This window comes from Panthera pardus, unplaced genomic scaffold (assembly GCF_024362965.1).
Source record: "Panthera pardus isolate Hobbes unplaced genomic scaffold, ASM2436296v1 HiC_scaffold_8, whole genome shotgun sequence".
NCBI lineage: Eukaryota > Metazoa > Chordata > Mammalia > Carnivora > Felidae > Panthera > Panthera pardus.
In genome coordinates this window covers 76,006,811-76,023,947 of record NW_026527013.1, presented here as the reverse complement: position 1 = coordinate 76,023,947, position 17,137 = coordinate 76,006,811, and the positions used below count along the sequence as shown (strand labels likewise).

The following is a 17,137-nucleotide window of genomic DNA, read 5'->3' as shown; positions in this document are numbered from 1 at the left end:
CCTTCCTTCTTCTCACTCCCTATTCCTCCGTCCAACGTGAACGAAACCCGGGAGAAGGGGAAGAGTACCGGACATGACAATATGAAAAAAAAAAAAAATTTCCCCCCTCATGCCCAAAGCGATTTCCAACACAGCAGCCTAAATTCTTGATTTTTGATGTGCTTGGAAAGAAAGTATTTGAATTGAGTGAGAACCTGTGTACTATGGAAAGCAAGCGTGTATATTTTGTTTTCTTTTTTCTTGTTATTAGGAAGAAGTGATAAAACCGACGACTGGCTCAGGTCTCCACAAGAACCAAAACAAAACAAAAAGGAGGCTTTATTGTTGCAAGTATATTAATCTCCAGGCAGTAAGAATTCCGGTATGTGGTATTTTCATGGGGTGTTGGAATATGAAAATGTGGTTTCTAAATGTAAATCTTTAAAAACATAGTCTAATTAGAATCCTGAACACACAGTAGGTAATTGGTTTTGGTTTTTTTGTTGTTGTTTTGTTTTTTTGTTTGTTTTCTTTCCAAAGCTTAGCTTGGTCACAGCTTAGCTGTCGTCACATTGTGACCCACAACGATAGTTTAGTTTGACTCTGACCAGGATTAAGAAATAAAAGGAACAGAAACTACAGCTGACATTTTATTGAGCATTTACAATGCGCTAGGTATGGGGCTAAGCACTTTAAATACACCGTCTTATTATTATTTTTTTAGGGCACGTAAATTAAACATGGCAAGTGGAGAGGACAAATGACACAAATATTATTTCGAGATTCATCCAAGGAGTCAGGTTCTATTTAGGGGAAGCCAGAGCGTCCAAACACAGCGTCGCCAGTCGCCAACTCGAGAGGTATGCCAGTTTCAGCTAGAACGGGACCCAAGCTCCCAAGATGCCAAACCAGGCCAGCGAAATATCAAGCACAGGGGATAACCTGGATGACATCGGAAGCCATTCCCAGCAGTAGAATCCAGTGAGTCGAAACCCCCTGGCTTAGTGAAAAATATTTGCAGCCCAAATTCCTACAAGGGAAGAAAGTACAGTTTTGAGAAATGGCTGAACTCCTGACCCTTTTCCTGCCAGGCGGCTGAAGAGGCAAACTTGGAGAGGCTCTTCCTTGCGCAGCCGGTTGAAACTTGCTGCCTCTGTTTAACCGCAAGTCCCAAGTCCCAATGCTGCAGGAATTTCCCTTTCTCCATGGCCTGTCTTTTAAGCAAGGCTGAGAAGAAGGTAAGAGGCCTTCTCTATAAAGCTCTTTGGCGTCCCCAGGGGGTCCACTGGCAGCCGGTCTGTAGCCTTTCTGCTTGGGGTGGGGCAGCAGTGAAGGATTCATCTGGAGATTCCCTCACCGGCCTCCCTCTTCAGGCCCTGCCTTAGCACTTAATCCATTACCCTGTACTTGACAGTGATTTGCCAATAGCTCACGTAACAGGAAGCTTCCCTGGTCAGTGGCTTCTCTCTGATGGTTCCTTTTCAGCCTCCCTAAAGGCCTGCTTCTCTGCTAGGGCTCCATAACCATCCTCTTCCTGCTCTTCACACACCCCCATCTCCAGGTTTTCTGGACCTCAGCACTGCTGACACTGAGGTCAGGTAATTCTTTACTGGCTCCTGTGCATTCTGGGAAGTTTAGTAGCCTCTCTGGCCTCCTCCTACTAGATGCCAGTGGAAGCTCAGCCCCTACCCCACTATGACAATCAAAAATGTCTCCAGATATTGACAGCAGTACCCCCCACCCCATCCTCCCCTGCTGCTCTACTCTTGGCTTCAATTACCACCTAGATGCCAATAGCTCCCCAAACCAGACCTCTGGCCCTGCTGGTTTCTGGAAGTGCTTATCCAACGGTCCCTGGGGTATTTCCACCTGCCTATCCCACAGGCATCTCACAGTCAACCGATCCTAAACTGATTTGTCTTCTTTCCTCATTCAGGACTGAACTCCCAGTGGCCCCAACCAGAAAGCTCTTCCACCTTCTCTGTAGTTCCCAGCTCCGCTCACCCTCTCCCTTCCACCACTTGAGTTCGGATGTCAGTATCTGTCCTCTGGGTCATAACAGCCTCTCCCACCTCCTTCTCCCCCACCCATCCTCTACACTCAGGCCAGAGTGAGCTTCCTAAGACTTACACCTGATGGTGCTTCTCCCTGGCTTTCAAGGCCCTGAGCGATCTGGCTCCAAATCACTCTCCTTAAACACCAGCGCTTCACCCATTTTCTCTTGTCCCCTTGTCCTTCATCCAGGAATGTTCTCTCCCACGTCAACTGGCTCACTTCCTCGTCCTTGAAACAGAGCAACCGAAAAGATGCTACAAACTTGGAAAGCGAGGGTCTTTTTCTGTTTTTTTAATGTTGCTTCTTTTTTCTTGATTCCATGTGGTACATCCTGATATTACAAAACAGGGGCACCTGAGTGGCTCAGTCGGTTGAGTGTCCGACTCTTGGTGTCAGCTCAGGTCTTGATGTCAGAATTGTGAGTGCCAGCTCTCCGAAGAGCTCCCTGGTGGGCTCTGTGCTGGGCATGGAGCCTACCTAAAAAACAAAACAAACAAAACATAAGCCATAAACCCAATTAACTTTGTTCTTGATGCTAAACTCCCAGACTCACACACCTCCAGGGTTGTGGTGTAGTCAGGTGATGGGTGAGGGCTGCAGTCTCACTGCAAGCATATCCTGAAGACACGGTCTCTGAGTCCTATGCCCAAGGGCAAGGGCTTATCCCCTAATACCCCAGGCGCTAGACTAAGAGTGGTGGCTTGAAAATGGCCACGATGCATGACTGCTATCATTCCTTCCGGAAGGGACCCTTCGATTTCTAACTTGGAGGAAGAAGGTGTCAATTTTGACAAAGGGGCAAGGTGTGGGGGGCACAGCAAGTGAAGCGGCACTGCCTTCCCGGCTTCGAACTTGAACTTATCTCCTAGTTTGTGGTTATCTGCTGCGCGCTTCAGTTACTGGAGGAAACGAATTTCTTCTCACCGTCCTGCTCCCCACCCCGCCCCCCGTTTAGAACGCGGATGCCCTTCAGGATGCTAGTGGCACCGCTGCCACTGCATTTCCTGTTGGCAGCAGAGAGCAAAGCGAAAACACGAGCCGCAGCGGGCAGCGGCCCAGGCAGAAATAGCTCCCGCGATTCCCCGGAGCCTTCCCGGGCCGCGGCCCCGGCTCCCGCACCGCGCGCGACCTGATCCCAGACGTGGGCAGAGGCCGCGCGGAGACCACACGCCCGCACGGCCCCGCACGCGGCGGACGGTTGCGCGGCGCCCGGACTGCTCAGCGCCCCCTGCGGCTCGCGCCGGCCCTCGGGGGGGGGCGGCGAGCGCGGCGGACGGCGATGCTGGGGCGCGCTCCGCTCCGCGTGGCCCGCGGGGCCCTGGGCGCCTGGCTGCGGGGCGGCCTCTGGATCTGGGCGCTGGGCGGCCTCTGCGCCCTGGGGGCGGCGGCGCTGGGGGCGGGGGCCGGGGGCGCCCCGGGGACCCCGCGCCCGTGCCAGGCGCCGCAGCAGTGGGAGGGCCGCCAGGTTCTGTACCGGCAGAGCACCGGGCGCAACAGCCGCGCCCTCCTCTCCTACGACGGGCTCAACCAGCGCGTGCGGGTGCTGGACGAGCGCAAGGCGCTGATCCCCTGCAAGAGGTACGGGGGCCGCGGGACGGGCGGCGGGGGCGAGGTCGCGGGGGCCGCGTCGGGCCGCTAGATTTCCAGCCGCTGGCGGCGCCTCCCTCTTACCGAGGAGAAACTTCGCGGGGAGGGTGGCCGGGGCCAGCCCGCTTGGGGGGCTGGGAGGAGGGCTGGCCCCACTGCGCTCTGAGATTCCCAGCGGGGCGGTGGCGGGTGAACAAGGAGATAGGGGTGGGATCGCATCCCGGCGTCCCGGGGCCCAGGTTCGCCCAGGTCCGCACGCTGCTGAGTCAGGCTCTCGGAGCCCCCTTCAGCCTAGGGCGTGTCACCTGCACTATCTCCTCTCTTCCAGGAGCCATCTGCGAGGGAGGCGCGCAGGATGTGTATATTTTAAGAATTCTTGTTGCATTTTAAAAGCATAGGGCAGCACTGCAAAAGGTGTGGGGAATCAAAGAAAATATCATCACCCCGTTACAACAAGTGACATTTTGGTCAACTTCGTTAAATTTTTCTAAAGCAAGTTTCACACACTGTGGTTAGAAACCATGATCTTTCTTTATACAAGCTCACTTACGCGTTCTTATTTGCCATTTTATTGGCTGCCCCCCCTCCCCCCGCCGAGCTATTTTAAATAGCTGCACAATATTCTAGGGAGGAGCGATGCCATTTTTTTTTCAAGGCCATTGGTCCCATGATTCACCTTTCCACGTCTGCTGCGACAATGGACGTCCTCTTCCTGAGACCTCCTGTTGCTCCTGCCCCGTTTAAGACCTGATTTCTATTTTGGGATCACTACCTGTCAACTCCACAGCTTTCCTGTGGAAATTCGTATGTGTGTGTGTGGGGGGGGGGGGGGGGTTATGCGGGCCCCCCTGTGTGGCATTTGCATCATCAGGAGGTAGCATGTGACCTCCATGGTTTAAGGGCCCAGAGCAGTAAGATCTGGGGCAAATCTTGAAGGAAGTACCGAGGGAACAGAACCTTTCAGAGCAGTATATTCGAGAATGGGAGCTAATGCATTTGGAAAGGTAAAACATGAGTCCTGAGGAGATCTGGAGCAGCTGAGTCACCATGGGGGCCTGGGAATATCTCTGAGGCCTTTAAAGAACATTCTGGTTCCGTCTCAAAGGACATAGTAGCAACAACCAATGTTTGAGCGTTTATTATACACCTGGCACAGTGCTGAGGACTCTCCATGTGTTACGTGAAAATCTTACAACAGTTTACCAGTGGAAGCTTTATGGATCTCTGTGTTATAGACAGAGAATCTGAGGTCTAGGGAGATTCAACATGTTTCTTTCAAGACCCCACAGCTGGGACTCGAGGAAGCTGGGTGGTTTCTGACACCTGTGCTATATTACCAGGCTGTCATTCATTCATCGTGCATTTTTTTCATGGCAAGCACTTTGTTCAAACAGCGCGGGTCCTGGGCCTCAGGGAGGTCACAGTCCGGGGTTGGAGTCACACGAGGAAAATTTCCACTTGGTGAGATGAAGGATATAAGATGGGCAGCTAACCCAGGCTCCCTGTGGGAGCTGAAGCATGAGTGAGTCTCAAAGCCAGTGCCAGTGACCGGAGAAGGGAAGACTGCCGGGGGGGGGGGGGGGGGGGGGGGGGAGGGTGGGGGGGGTGGGGTTGCGGGTATATTCCGGGACATTCTGGAGCACACAGGGCTGGATGCGTTCCAAGAACTGCAGACGGACCACTGTTAGGACTGCAGACAGAGGATGTGGAGAGGTTGGGACCCACTGAAGGATTTTCAAACAGTGTAATGTCATAATTGCGTTAGGGACTAGTCACTGGGCGTATGGTTTCGAATAAAGGAGAGCAAGAGTGGAGGCAAACACGTGATCTAGGAGACTCTGGTCAAGGTCCAGGTGGAAGATGGGTATCGGCCATGGAGGCAGTGAGAAGCGGACTCGTTAGGGAAGTATGGAAGGGGTTTACCCACAGAGGAGGTGAGGAGAGAGAAGAGTCAAGGAGAGGTGGCCATTTTTGGCTTCTGATGGCGTGAAAGAGATACTGGCGCCGTTCACGGAGATAGGGTTGGCTTTGTGCGCTTCTGATCCAGGAGAAATCGCTAACCTTTAGCGCCCTGATGGGCAGGCTGGCACAGTAGTGGTGTATTGATGAACAAGGTCGTGTTGCAGCCCGACTGGAATGGCCCAGAGTACACTGCTGAAGCAGAGTAGTGTGGCCAGGAGAAAGGTAAGGGTCCATTCCCACAGAGGTAGTATTTTCACCATGTAAGAGGTTAAGCTTCAGAGGTGGTTAAAGCTGGGTGGAGTGCAAGCGTCCTGAGGCGGGTCTTTGGGGGAAATTGCTAAAGCGTTGTGAGCCTCAGTTTCTTCATTTACAAAATGGGAATATCAGTGGTGTCTAATTTACTGGAGTGTCCTGGCGTTTCAACCAGTTCAAGTATGTAAAGCACACGGCACAGTGTATGACACATACCAGGTGCTCAGTAGGTGGCTGCAGCTGTACGTGGCCCGCCTGGTCAATTGACCCTGGCCCAGAGACTCGCTGCCAGCCCGTGGGCTCAGAAACTTGATCAAGGGCCCTTCCTTTGGGAGCTGACTCACAGGAAGCAGGCTTAACAGCTAAAACATATATTTGAGTGAGTGCTATGGCTGGCATGAGGGCCAGAATGCTCAGATCCACAAGACGAGGTCATTCTCTCCCTGTAGGCAAGCCAAATTATAATCAGGAGGTTGTGAGCAAAAAGTGGGAGCCAAGTCACTGAATCTAATGATTGCTTGCTCCAGGCCAGGCTGTATGCGCAATGTTGAGCTTTCCATCCTGAAGGAGACAGGCCAGCCCAGGGTAATGGGGCTGAGATTAAGTGATGCGTTCATTTCCACCAGACAGATGTCTTGTCACTGGTTCTCTGCTACCCCAGCCCTGCTGGTCCAGACTCCCTCCACTCCGCATGGAGTCTTGGTGAGTACTGCTCAGGCTGTCTTAGCAACCCTTCTTCATCTTTGACTCCATGATCGATTGCTATAGCCTTTATGTGTGTGTGTTATGTCTTTAGTGGGGTTGCAGCCAAATCTTGCTGGCCTAGAGGTTTTTGTCCCCATGCGGTGATTTCTCATTTCTCTGTCCTGACCTATCAATTGTTGATTTCACAGTTTAGTTTTTAGAAGGCAATTTTATTCCCCATCTTCCCAGTTTCCTGGCGAGGTTCCGTCTCACAGTCCCATCTCTGGCCTTACGTCAGATGTAGAAAAGAATGTTTAAGTGCGTAAATGCATTTTTAAGGTCTTTAAATGTAGATTTGCTGGAATAAACTCAGAAACTTTTTCAGGTATTAGCAGTCCGGCCAAGAAACCAGATGTTATTTGAAGAAAATATGGATGGGTTGTCTCTTCATATTTATTAGTAAGCTGAGAAGTAAGTTTTAGAATTGGATCAACTTCTTAAGATTTTTATTTTGCATCCAGATAGTTATGGAAAATCCCACTGATAGTTACTGTGGAATGACTAGGATTTTCCAGGCTCTCTTTTCCCTGAGATGATGGAAAAGATTAAACAACTTTATAAGCTTCAGATAAGACAGCCTCAGCAGAGAATGGGAAATATTAGTAATTGATACTATTTTGTTTTCTTCTTCCAACAATCCTTCCTGACTCCTTGGCTAAACTCACAAGTATTACATCTGGAAGACCCAGGAAAAGAAAGAAGATTATTTTCATATTTCAGCGAATGTGTTGAATTTTGTGGAAGAAGCAGTGTGGGATACTGAATGAATTTTGTTGGGCCACCAGTAGCTTACCGCGCCCACTTACAAAATGGTGGCTTGGCGGTTGGAATTAATGGTGCTACTGATACAGAGTGAGCAGAGAGGGGTTAAGAGAATATGCCTGGGTATGGTAGGGATCATATCTTAGAAGACTATTTGACTACCAGTCCTACAGGTTCAGGGATTTTGGCGGGGTGGGGGGACGGGTAAAAGATGAAAAGAAAATAGATTCTCATTCAAATTCTGATCAGTTCATGTCAGTCTCAGTTTTCCCTGAGAATTCTATTCTTGGAGAGCAGAATATCATTTCTGTTTTGTATTTTTAGAGAAAGCCACACAGTGTTGTGTAGAGAGCACGGACATGCAGTGAGAAAGTCATGGGTTGCCAGACATGGCCTCTAGCCCTGGCTTCACCACTTGCAATGCGATCCCTTACTTCTCAGGATATCAGCTTTTCATCTTTGAATTTAATTTTAATGATCTACAATGTTTATACTAAATACTCTTAGGCCTTCGTCCTTAGAGATTAAATGATACTAATCATTTAATGATTTAATGATACTAATCGTGCTTTTATTACATCAGGCTGATTCCTGTTTCTACCATGATACAATGAACTTGACATGGATTCTAATTTTTTTCTCAGCTTGTCCCTTTGTGTAGATAAAACCAAAATGCTTTTTCTTTCTTCTCTTCTTCACCTATACCTGTGTTCAATGGGTAGAGGAAAGAGGGGCCACCCTTAAATGCTTTGGTTGCAAACTCAGAAGGCTCTCCTCTGAGTGGGAGCCCCGAGTACACCAGGGCATGAATAGCACTGCTTCCAGAGTGTTCCTCCACGTATCTGCTTTGAAAGATTAATTCCAAAGGCTGTTATCACACTAGGTAACTCCAACGATCATTGTGTTTCAACAACAGGATAAGGGTTTTTTTTTTCCCTCCAAATATCGAGTTTTATTTTATTTTGCAACCATCCCGCTCTTACAGAAAGGTCACAGTGATAGTACACAGCCACTTTTTCCCCCTGAATCATTCGAGAGTGAGTGGCCCACTTGATATCCCCACGACCCCCAGATACTTCAGCATGATTTCCTGCAAACAAGGATATTCTTCCGCGTGACTGCAACGCAGCCCTAAGAATCAGGAAATTAACACGGATTCATTTCTACCATCTGAAATGCAGTTGTTCTTTTATGTTGTGTATCGCAAAAAGGACCCAGTTTCTATTCAAGCGTTGCATTTAGGTGTCCCGTCTGGAACAGTTCCTCGGTCTTTCTTGCACTTTTGACGACAAACCTGTTGTTTGGTAGAATGTTCCTCACATTTGGGTTTTTGGTTGAAAGTTTCCTTACGTTGATATTCTAGTTATTCACCCGCGGCAGGAGTATCACAGAGGTAGTACTCTGTTCTTGCTGTACCCTGTGATCACTTGGTTCTCTTTGATCGCTTGTCGCTTGGTTAACTGATGGCTGCAAAGTTTCTTCAGCGTCAAGTGACACCTTTTCACTTTGTAATGAATAAGTATTTTGTAGGGAGATATTTTAAAACCACGTACACATCCCATTTTTCATGACACCGAATTTATTCACTTACTTATATCAGCACACCTTCAAGGATTCTCACTGTGATGCATTTGCTCTCATTGTTTGGTTTGATGTTCACATTGTCCCAGATCTGGCCAGTGGGCACCGTTCTAAGTTGGCTTTTATGTTCTTTTAACAAGCACCTCTCATTCTTTGAGCACTTTTTTTGCTTTTTTGCTTTTTTTTTTTTTTTTTTTTTTGCCACCATAAGACATCCCCAAACCATCTGTACTCTCTCTGCTAGAGTCTTGGAATAAGCCAAGATTTGAGCCATTTCTCAAGAAGCTCTGGTTACTTTTACTGGAGGATAATATTTGGGTGCCAAGATTTCTGCTTTCATTATGCTCATGGCTATTAGGTGGCTGTGCTCCCAGACCCCTCTCAGTGGACAAAGGAAGGGGATGTAGATTTGAACACACACACATGCACACACACACACACACACACACACACACACACAGTCACTCACTCATACACATACACATAGATTTACATGTACATACGTTGCTAAGCTTCCGGTTCTGATCCATATATGTATTTGCCTAGAACCTCCAGTTCCACCCCACTACCACATGGTTTGTTTTCGTAGGCCCCTTCTCAGAGAAAACTGGCTCCCATTATTCAGTTGGAGTAGGTCACTGATGGTGCATTGCTGTGATGTCCCTTCCCGACATGGGTGCCCTCCTCACCGCACTGGGCTCTGCACTCTAGGCCGGGCCATGCAGATGGCTCTCTTGCTTGGCCCTCCCTTGTGACTTTAGATGACATTGTTGAATGAGGGGAAGGCAAAGATTAGTTTATGTTTTTTTATATGTTTGCCTTCTTTTGGATTTCTCAGGGTGGTATGGTTGTAAATCCTCAGAATGCTTCTGTGTGGCTGGGGGAGGTAAATTCATATGAAGGGCTCCGTGGATTTATTTCATCACCAACCTTGTTTTGCATAGATGAGGCCTTCCATCTTAAGAAATCATGCCTTTCAGAATTTCAGAATGACTCTTTTTTGCCTTTATTCCCTCCTCTTGCTCTCTGCTGAGATCAAGAGCCAGCATTTTCTTTTATTATTAGCTCAGGAAGTCTGACTGCTTGTGGCCTTTTGATCCTCGAAAATAAACCATGCTGATTTGCAAAAGTGAGTTTTTCTTCAAGGAAGAGATGTTCTTGGAAGCCTGTAAAGTTTGCTTTGAGTCTTAATTCAGTGGGTGTGTTGACCCTGGATTTCAGAGAGTTGATGCTGGGAGGCAAAGGAGAAGCAGGCAGTGAGGAGCATTTAGTGCCAAGGAAGACAAGCCCCACACAGTAATAGGGCTGGTGGGGTGTAAGACCAACTTATAACTAGAAGCCAGAGGTGGTCCCCCAACTTTTGTGAAAGCGTCTTTACTTCTCTCCGTCAACCTTGAGCTGTTTCTTCCTGATTCTGCCCTCGAAGATGGCGGTCGGGGGCACAGTGCCCGAAGATCTGAAAATATTCTACCAATTAGTGGTTTGTTTTTCCTGGAATGAATGGGATTGTCTTCTATTTCCCCAATTCCAGTAAAAATCTTCTAGTTTCCCCTTTATAATTTCTTTTATTTTACCCATCTTTAAAGAAAAAAATTCCTCTCTTTATCCCACCAGCTGAAACACCATGCTCCCCTTCTATTTAAAGCAAATCTCATGCTAAATCCAATTTTCGCGCCCCCTCCCCGCTGCTCCCTTGAACCCCCTCCGACCAAACTTAGAGCATCATACCTCTGCTGAGATTGCTCTGCTCAAGTGCAACCCGTTACTAATCGAATGATCTTTTATCAGTCCTCCTTTTACGGTGCTCATTTCCTCCATTTTGATATCTTTCTTCACAGGGTCTTCAGGACCCCACGTTCTGCCGGTGTCCTTTCTTCTACGTCATTTCCTTTTCTTCTCAGTTCCTTTTGCTCTTCCTCCCCTTCTTGCAGACCACTGATGGTAGAATGTCCCAGGGCGCAGGCTTTCCATCCCTTTACTTTTTTTCTTTTTTTTAAACAATTTTTTAAATGTTTTATTTTTATTTTTGAGAGACAGGGAGAGACAGAGCATCAGTGGGGGAGGGGCAGAGAGAGAGAGGGGGGAGACACAGCATCCGAAGCAGCTCCAGGCTCCGAGCTGTCAGCACAGAGCCCGACGCGGGGCTCAAACCCACAAACCATGAGATAATGACGTGAGGTGAAGTCGGACGCTTAACCGACTGAGCCACCCAGGTGCCCCTCCTTCCCTTTACTTATCTGTCTACACCCCTCTGTTGGTGCCCTCAGCTAGGTCATGGCTTTAGATGGCATCTCTGCACGGAGGACTCCCACACGTGTGTCTCCAGCCTTGAGTTCCCCCGTGAGTCCTGTGTCCTCTCCCCTGAACCTTTACATCCAAATCCTGAGTTGACCTCTTCCTTTGGATCTCTGACCGTCATCTCAGACTCAGCATACTCCAAACCAATGCCTCCCCTGAAAACAAACAAACAAGCAAATCAAAAATCATTCTTCTTGCAGGTTTCTAAAGTGCAGCTAACTGCAACTCCATTTGCTCAGGACCAGCTCTTAGGGCCATCTCTGATTTCTTCTTCTCCCACATGCCACAAGTAATCCATAAAGCAAATCCTATTGACTCTAATTTTGATAGAGACTCACCATCTGACCACATGTTCGCTACCACCTGAGGGTCAAACCCTCATCGTTCTTGCCTGGGCTTTTGGCACTAGGCTCCTAATGGGTCCACCTACTTCGACCTTTGCCCCCTTTCTGTTCTCAGCACGCCACCTTTGAATGATGATTCTGCTAAAAATATTGTATCATATCGCTTGTCTGATCAAAACCCTCCAACGCCTTTCTGTGTCTGAGGGTAAATGTCCTTACACGGGCCTGGCCGCCCTAAGGGGTCTGCTTCCCACCCCCTCCATCCCTTGTCCCTGACCTTGTCCTGCAGCCTCCCTGGTTGCCAGCTCGCTCCCCCGCTGCTGGCACTTGTGTTGTTGTTTCCTGTGCACAGAAGGCCTTTTCCCTAAAAAGCTGCATGGCCCCTTCCCAAATTCGACGGTCTCTCCTGCCAACATTCTCCTACACTCCGCGTCACTGCCTTACATGCTCAAGATGCTTACCGCTATCTGACTTACTATTTAATGTTTTTTCAACCTGTTTTCTTATCTCCTCTGCCTCCCCTTGCCCCAAACAAGGCTCCATTGTTAGGACTTTTGCTTGGGTTGTTGCTGTATCTCTAGCACCACAGAATCAGATTTTGGGGGGAATATTTGAATGAGGGGATGACTAATAACGGTGACATATATATCTATTGTAGAAGGATAGGCAAAGAGGAAAAAAGTTACCCATAACTGCTCAACCAGTAAGACTACATCTTCCGAATAGCCTAGGAGATTTTTAGATGCCCAGCACGCATACCGTAGCACATACTGTTTCACAACAGGCTTATTTTCACTGAACAACACACTGGGCAAGCTCATCCATACGGACTAGTCCCCTTCTCTCATCTTTGAACTGGCGTCTCCTCCTTCGGGTCTCAGCTCACCATCTCCTCAGAGGAACCTACTGCGACGCCCCCCACCAGCCACTCTCCGTCACATCCTGTTCTGATTTCCTCAGGGCGTGATCCCTGTGTGACATCGTCTGGTCAGTTCATTTGGTGTTTATTGTCCATCTCTCCTCCGCCAGTGAGAGAACTTTATTGGTTTGGCCGATCACCCAAACCCCGGCACCTGGAAGTGCTTGGTATATCGTAAGACTCAGTTAATGTGTGTTGAGCAAGTAAACACCGTTTTGATGGCTTTGGGACGACTAGCGTTATACGTGTTCATGGTGGAAAATCTAGACAACACAGAAGAGCAGAATAAAGATCGCTTGTAGTCCCGCCATATAGACTTAAGAACCCTGATGCATGTGCTTCTGGATTTCTTTTCCTACTCCTGTGTATGAAATTTTGAAATTAAGAGGGAAACATGGTCTGCATTTTTTTTATTTAACAAAATGCTGTGCATGTTTCTCATGCTGTAAGTACCCATCAACGGAACCATTTCTTTCTTTCTTTTCTATTTTAATGTTTATTTATTTATTTGCGAGAGCAAGAGAGGGAGCGCAAGTGGGGGAGGGGGCAGAGAGAGAGAGAGAGAGGGGGCAGAGAGAGAGAGAGACAGAGAGGGAATCTCAAGTAAGCTCCATGCTCAGTGCATGATCCCACGACCCTGGGATCATGACCTGAGCCAAAATCAAGACTCGGATGCTCAACCAACTGAGCCACCCAGTCGCCCCAGCAGAACCATTTCTGATGACTGTGTGGTATTCTAGCTAATGGATAGAGCACAGCTTCTTTAAGCTGTCCCTTATTATGGGATAGTTATGTATCTTTCCTCTCTATTGTCCACATAGCATTATTAAGTATGGGTGAGATGGAACTTAGGAGGGATGAACCACGAACCCATGACTTATGAGGCCATGAACCACCAGACTAGCTGGCGAGGCGTCCAGGTTCAGCCATCATGAATGCAAGGCCTTTTGAGTTTGCCTGAAAATACTTGCAGGGAGGACTATATAGACTACTACATGTATAACCTTGTATTTGTGTGCAGTTCTACGTGTACCATTTTTTTAACGCATTTTGGATACATTCCTAGGTAAGAAAATGATAGAAAAGGGATTTGCACATTTTTAAGTTGTGACGACTTTGCCCTTCAGGAAATTGTTCCACCTGGCAGATATTTTAGCTGGCAGAATGTGAGTGGTCATGTTTCCCACACTCATGCCTGTAGGCGGCTATTTTTTTTTTTAAGATTTTTAAAAATGTTTATTTATTTTTGACAGAGAGTGAGAGAGCAAGGGAGGTGCAGAGAGAGGGGGGGACAGAGAATCCAAAGCAGGCTCTGGGCTGACAGCAGCGAGCCTGATGCAGGGCTCGAACTCATGAACAGTAAGATCATGACCTGAGCCCAAGTCAGACACTTAACCGACTGAGCCACCCAGGCGCCCCAGGAGCCTAATTAATTTTTTTAATGATTTCTAATATGATAAAGAAAAAACAAGGGCAAAATGACATGCCTGTGGTGCTGTCACAGCCCTAGTGACTCTCACTGTGTTGTGACTGTTTCTGAAATTTTACATGTAAGTCTCTTACGGGCTGTTGGTTTAACTAAGACACTCCATCATGTTCAGTAAATATTTTTCTGACCTATTTTATAAAGAATTTATTCTAATTGGGATGGATATGAAACTTCACCAACCTAGTGGTTTGTACTAATAGATTGCTTTACGTTAAACCAACTTGGCTTTCCTAAAGTAAATTCTAATTTATCGTTATGTATTAGTCTTTTAATAGTCTGCCTGATTTGACTCACTAATATTTAAGATGTGGTTTTAATCCACAGCCACAATTCAGCTTGTGTTTTAGTTTTTAATTTTCTTTCTGTATTTTAATGTAGAAAAAGCTTTGTAAAATGATAAAAGAATTGGCAAGCTTTCTATATGTCTCTATTGCTGTATAGCCTTGAGGTTGGAAAACATTAATTCCCGAAACCATTAGGACCCAACTCCTTTTGGAGAAGTAACTCTTTGATCTCTTAAACATCAAAGATCTAAGATCTCACTAGACCTCTGTAAGAGTTTTTTTTACCCCCCTCTGGTTATTTATTCACTTAATTGTATGCTTCATTCTGCATTCGTTTTGGTTATTTATATTTTCCTAGAAAATCTTCCATTTCATCAAGATTATATTTATCACCCTAATACATTTGTATGTGATGTTCTCCGAACTCTGAAACAACTCCACCTTACCTATCAATATCCTTTTCTTCTTCCCAATATTCTGCATTTGTATTTTCTTTTCCCTCAGGATTACATGTTTAACAATCAACTTGTGGATTTATGGAATGGTTTCATGGTTTATTAATTATCGTATTCTACATCATGTATCTCTTTTGTCCAGAACAATTCTTGACACCAAATGGCAGTGCCCACCCATATTTTGAAAAGGTCTGTAAGCAGGCTTGAGGTGGATCCCACCTAGGAGAGCATACCAGGACCTCCAGAAATGGATCCTCCGGGTTCCTTTCATCCATGAGCTAGTCCCCAGCTCTTCCCTCATCAAACACTATCTTCAGTGTTTCTCTTGCTCCCCAGTCCCGGTTTTGGAGAATTTTCCCTCATATGGGCATTGAGAGTTTCCCAAGCGCTGATGGCTTCCTTCAGAAGCAGTGCCTCTTTGAAGGGAGAGGCCGTGTGAGGAATCTGACCCCCAGCAGGGTGCCCCCCTGGCCCTCAGACCCTCCAAACAATGGGGAAGCTTTTGGACAGAGGGCTTCTAAATAGGAGGCAGCTGTCGCTGGACAAAAAGGCTGTGCTGCCCCATTCACGGAAGGCTGCTTTTGTTGTGGCTGACACTAGATCAACTGGGAAAGTTCCAGAGTGTGAGCTCTGCCAATGAGTGAGAACTGTCAGTTTGCCCGAGAGGAGGCACCAAAGTAACTCCTCCAAGCTCCTACAGTGTCTTAGTTCAAGCTGCTGTAACGAATACCAGAGACCTGGTGGCTGATAAGCAACAGAAGTTCATTGTTTACAGTTCTGGAAGGTGGATGTCTGAGATCAGGGTGCCAGCATGGTTGGGTAAGGCCCTCTTCTGGTCGTAGACCTTCCGTTGTATCTTCACATGGTGGAGGGCGCCAGCTAGCTCTCTGGGGCCTCTTGTATAAGAGCACTAATCCCATCCATGAAGCCTCTACCCTCAAGACCTAATCACCTCCCAGAGACCTCAGTCCTCCTGCCATCACCTTGGGCATTAGGTTTTCAATATCAGTTTGGTAGGGTTAGGGGAGGGACTCAAACACTCAGATCATAGAACCCAGAGAACGTGCTGTTCTGGAGCATCTCAGAAGTTGCCAAGGAAGATGCTGTCAGATGGGAAGATGGTGGAGGTACAGGGCCAAGGGCACATCAATTTCTTGGGCTGGCATAGCATCATCAGCTACAGGTGAGATGTAACTTAGGAGGAATGTATGAGGCACCCTGAACTACCATGCTAGTTGGCATGGCATCCAGGTTCACCCCTGATGAATGCCAGGCCTCCTGAGTTGGCTTGAAAATACTTGCAGGGAGGACTGTGGTAAGCGAGACCATCTGCATTGACTCCAAAGCTTCTAAAACAGTCCTCCCACCCCCACCACCTCACCGAGTCCCTTACTGCGAGATACATTTTATATTCCCAGGAATTATAAATCCTTCTTCCCAGAATGTCTCACCAAGGAGCTGATTATCCAATCAAGTTGTGAAAGGCAGATGTTCCTCTGAGGAAGATGCCAGAGAAACCATGGAGTTCTCTGAGTTGGAACAGGGCAGTGGACCAGTAGACAGTTTTACCAGCTCACCCTCTGGGGAGGAGAGGTGCTGGGGAGAGAATCTGCTCCAGATTTAATATCCACTGAAATGCCATGTTGAGCACCGTGTTCTGATGTGGCTTATGTGTTTCTTCTGCATGTGGGAGTCCTCTCTCTCTGAATTGAGCCTTCTACCCATCCCCTTTGTCATACACTGTATTTTGGATCATGATCCCCCCTCACCCCCCTCCGCCCCCCACCGCCCCATCCAGCGCCATGTATTGTCTGGCTTGCCCTGAGGACCCCCAAGGAGCCACCCTCTTGATGTCTCAGTTCCCCTAAGGAGTTAGAGGGTGAAACTTGGGAATCCACTTTTCTGTCACCAGAACACAATTTCTTTTGTAAAGGACGCGTGTTTACTTAGGTCCCACTCACTATGTCGAAAAGAATTTAAAGTGTTTGGATGGTTTCTAGTGTTTCCTTCTTTCACTAGGCTGAGTCAAGCCTCTATAAGGTCAACTTCTTCACTTGTTAAGCACAGAGGACTTTTTATTTTGTGAGTGTTTGTACAAACTTCTAAGTAGCTTTGCCACAAAAGAAACGTAGATTATTTTATTCCTTTTATTATTTGCTGCAATTTCTTTTATGCTAATATTCTTATCTACCTGAATCCTTTATTTTGATTCATGTTTATGTCAGCTAGAAAATGTATTCAATTAATTTTCCTCCGCAAGGGTACTGGTGCCATGGTATACTTCCAGAAAGTTTGAATGTCTGAGAACATCTACTTATTGCTATTTTGCATAATGGTAACTTTGGGGTGTATACAATTCATTGGATAATAGGGGCACCTGGGTGGCCTAGTCACTTAAGCACCTGACTCTTGGTTTTGGCTCAGGT

The 17,137-nt window shown here is 47.3% G+C and overlaps 2 protein-coding genes across 2 annotated transcripts in view; both read left to right on the top strand.

Annotated features, from left to right (window-relative positions):
- Positions 1-17,137, top strand: part of NME8 (NME/NM23 family member 8) — a 103,403-nt gene that overhangs the window by 75,540 nt on the left and 10,726 nt on the right. Inside the window, exons 18-19 of the transcript XR_008420161.1 lie at positions 251-361; positions 704-1,217. The gene's annotated coding sequence lies outside the window, so the exon portion shown is untranslated. The remainder of the gene's footprint in view (positions 1-250; positions 362-703; positions 1,218-17,137) is intronic.
- Positions 2,898-17,137, top strand: part of EPDR1 (ependymin related 1) — a 28,138-nt gene continuing 13,898 nt past the window's right edge. The window contains 2 exon segments of the mRNA XM_019451124.2: positions 2,898-3,293; positions 3,296-3,612. Coding sequence (XP_019306669.2) covers positions 2,997-3,293; positions 3,296-3,612 — 614 coding nt within the window. The 5' untranslated portion in view covers positions 2,898-2,996.